This window comes from Buceros rhinoceros, unplaced genomic scaffold, assembly GCF_000710305.1.
Source record: "Buceros rhinoceros silvestris isolate BGI_N320 unplaced genomic scaffold, ASM71030v1 scaffold6749, whole genome shotgun sequence".
Lineage (NCBI taxonomy): Eukaryota > Metazoa > Chordata > Aves > Bucerotiformes > Bucerotidae > Buceros > Buceros rhinoceros.
The window spans coordinates 11,832-14,589 of record NW_010433193.1 but is presented as its reverse complement, the minus strand read 5'-3'; the positions used below and the strand labels follow the sequence as shown (position 1 = coordinate 14,589).

The 2,758-nt window shown below is 44.7% G+C and overlaps 1 protein-coding gene across 1 annotated transcript in view; it reads right to left on the bottom strand.

Moving 5' to 3' along the window:
- Positions 1-2,758, bottom strand: part of UNC80 (unc-80 homolog (C. elegans)) — a gene marked incomplete at its 3' end in the record, with an annotated part of 85,206 nt that overhangs the window by 71,277 nt on the left and 11,171 nt on the right. The window contains exon 6 of the mRNA XM_010144021.1: positions 197-331. Within this exon, the coding sequence (XP_010142323.1) occupies positions 197-331 (135 nt within the window). The remainder of the gene's footprint in view (positions 1-196; positions 332-2,758) is intronic.

The following is a 2,758-nucleotide window of genomic DNA, read 5'->3' as shown; positions in this document are numbered from 1 at the left end:
TTGAATAAAGATTTCAGTATTGTGTTTGGAATGTGCACATAAAAACCTGCTAACGACACCCAGAATCATTTGCAATGAAAAGAGATGTCCCTCCGCATATGGCATGTACATATAGTCCAAGCAGACCTTCATCTGCCACTTGAATCACAGGTACACCGAACGCTAGGGAAATAAAGTAAATTTGTCTTCTGCTCACCTTTTTGAAGATGTTCATCCCCAGGTCTGTGGAAAGATCTGGAACTGCTGGTCTACGCAGGTTGGTCAGTGAGACCTTGGAAAATGCCTCTGTGCTTAGTGATTTTTCTTCCTCATTACATTTCATTGTGAGATCCTGCAGCTCCCCCAAAAAGACAATAAGCACAAGAAGAAATAGATGGTAATCAGCTTTAGAAAATAGCTACTTCCAAGAGCTGTCACAGGAACACTGTAGAGGAAAAGGCCCTTCAATTCCTTACACAAAACACTAATCATACCTCTAAAGAAAAAAAAAAAGAACAAATGAAATGTAGAAGCTTCCAGAATTACTGACCTTGTCTAACATTTCTGTCACCATAGAAAAGAAGTACAGCCCACCGTACTGCCACAGAAAGGATCAGGCACTGCTGTCAGCGTGGTCTAGTGGCACGGAAGACCATGTTCTACTCTGCTCTGATTCTGAACCCAGGTATGGGTCTGCATAGCTGATGATCTTCCTGAGGCCTTGGTTTACCTTTACGAGCAATTGCAACGGCTGCCCTTTTTGAAGCGCTTTATTCAAGATCTAAGGGAATACATCCTTAATAACATATGCCTTTAAAGATGTATTTTGGAACTGAACTGCAATAAGCAGCACTGTGCCTTCAAGAGACTTGATCTGCAAAAAATTTATTAGCTCACCAAAGAAGCCCAAGATTCCTACATCAGTAAGTGTCCTTTGCTTGTAATAACAGTGCTCCAAGACCTGTCCATCATCATTATCTATGGTTCGTACTGGTGAAAGCCTAGCCTACGGCTATAGCACAGAACGTCTTGCGACAGTGAAAACTTTGAGACTGATTACTCTAAATTCAGTAGAGGGCACCACTACTCCCCTTCTGCACGGAGCAAAATGCACCACAGCTGCCTACTGTAAAGAAAGGCTTTGCTACCAAAGGTGGCATAAGCTCAGCTCTTGGCCATCTGTTCTCATCAAAGATCTGATGCCACTTTTCATGAGATGTTTGTGCAGCTGACCTGACCAAATTCCCTCAGGATGATTTTCTCCTGCCTGCGTATCAGCTTGTTTCCAGTGGAGATGCTCTTTTTCCTCGTGCCCCGTCAGAAAGGTTCTGTTAAACTACTGGGCCATGTTAAAATGCCTTTCTGCTGTCAGTGCAGAGACAGCCATACACCAACCTCTCATGGTATCGGAGGTTTAGATTCTGGCTTGCCAGGCAGCATATTGCAGAGCTCTGCAATACACACGTGTGCGGTTTTATGTGTATGAAGGTCCAGCAGAAGCCAGTGACAGCCTCTGCCGCTGAAGCCCGAAGCTCCAGTTACAGTGTTTGCAGTACTGTACAACTAAAGATTCAGGGGAGGAGTCACATGTAAAATCCAACAGATAGAAAATCGGGATTCAGCCCTAGTGATGTCAACAGTGAGGCCACAAGTATGCCATGTGGCTTGGTTCTTCGCTTTTACAGCTCTCTGCCTCTGCTGGCTAGGAAACTTTGCATGCATCTATTTCAGATTCATTACCTTTGTCCATCGCTTACTACAGCAGCAATTTTTTAGGTGGCTTACGGTCACCAAAAGGACAGAGTAAGGATCAGGACCTACCGTGATACAAGCCATACAACCACACAGAAAGACACAGTCCGGTTCTGAAATCTGCTTAGGGTAGGTATCAAGTAAACACCACGAGGAAAGCAAATTAGCGAATCTCCTTGCAGCTACAGCATGAGATACGATGTATTTCAGTGAATCAAGCTGGCACTCCTGTTGAAGACCGACTGAAAATGTGGGTATTCTGTACAGGAGACTATGTGGCAATTAGGACGTGCATAAGATGGGTAAGAAAGCAAAACAGTTTTGGATCTGCTACTCTACATCAGTTGTTCCTGTTTTCTTTGCCTTCCTTCGGTATGACTGTACGGCTGCCAGCTCATTAGCTCTTCTCTCAGCTCTCAAGGTATTTCACCTGAGACTCTTGGTCTATATTAGCACTGCAGTGAGTACTGCAGCTGCATTGGTCTTATGCCTGATTTAACTTCGGCTCTTTGTCCCTGCAATGTTAGTGCAAGGCTGTAGAGGCTTGGGAGCTTCCGAAGGTTTCATGTCCTGGACCTGTCCTTACACCGGATTCAGTGCATTCGGGTGCAAAGCAGGTTTTCTTTATCACATGTTGCCGCGTCTGGAATATGTTTAGACTAAAATCACTCTCTGGAGGAAGCTAGTATTCCTTTTATTCGTGCTCCGCCCAGGACTCCCGTTCCTCTGCAACAAGGAGAGCTGGCATGCTGCACTGCACCTTTATCTAGTTTGCTGTTTCAGTTTACTAGGCAGTACTTGGTGGACATTTCTCAGGGTCTCTCAGTCCCAGCTGCTTCAGACCAAGCTTATATTTGAAATGTAATTTCAGGCACATGACAAGAAGTGTGAGAGTTTTGCTGAGGCTTAGGGAGATGCAGGAAGTCATCTTGATAAACTGCAGAACCACAGAAAGAATGTGGATTTACCAGAAGTATCTACTGGTCCCCGATGTGATCTGCAGGCAGCTGGTTTTGTCTTCAATCAG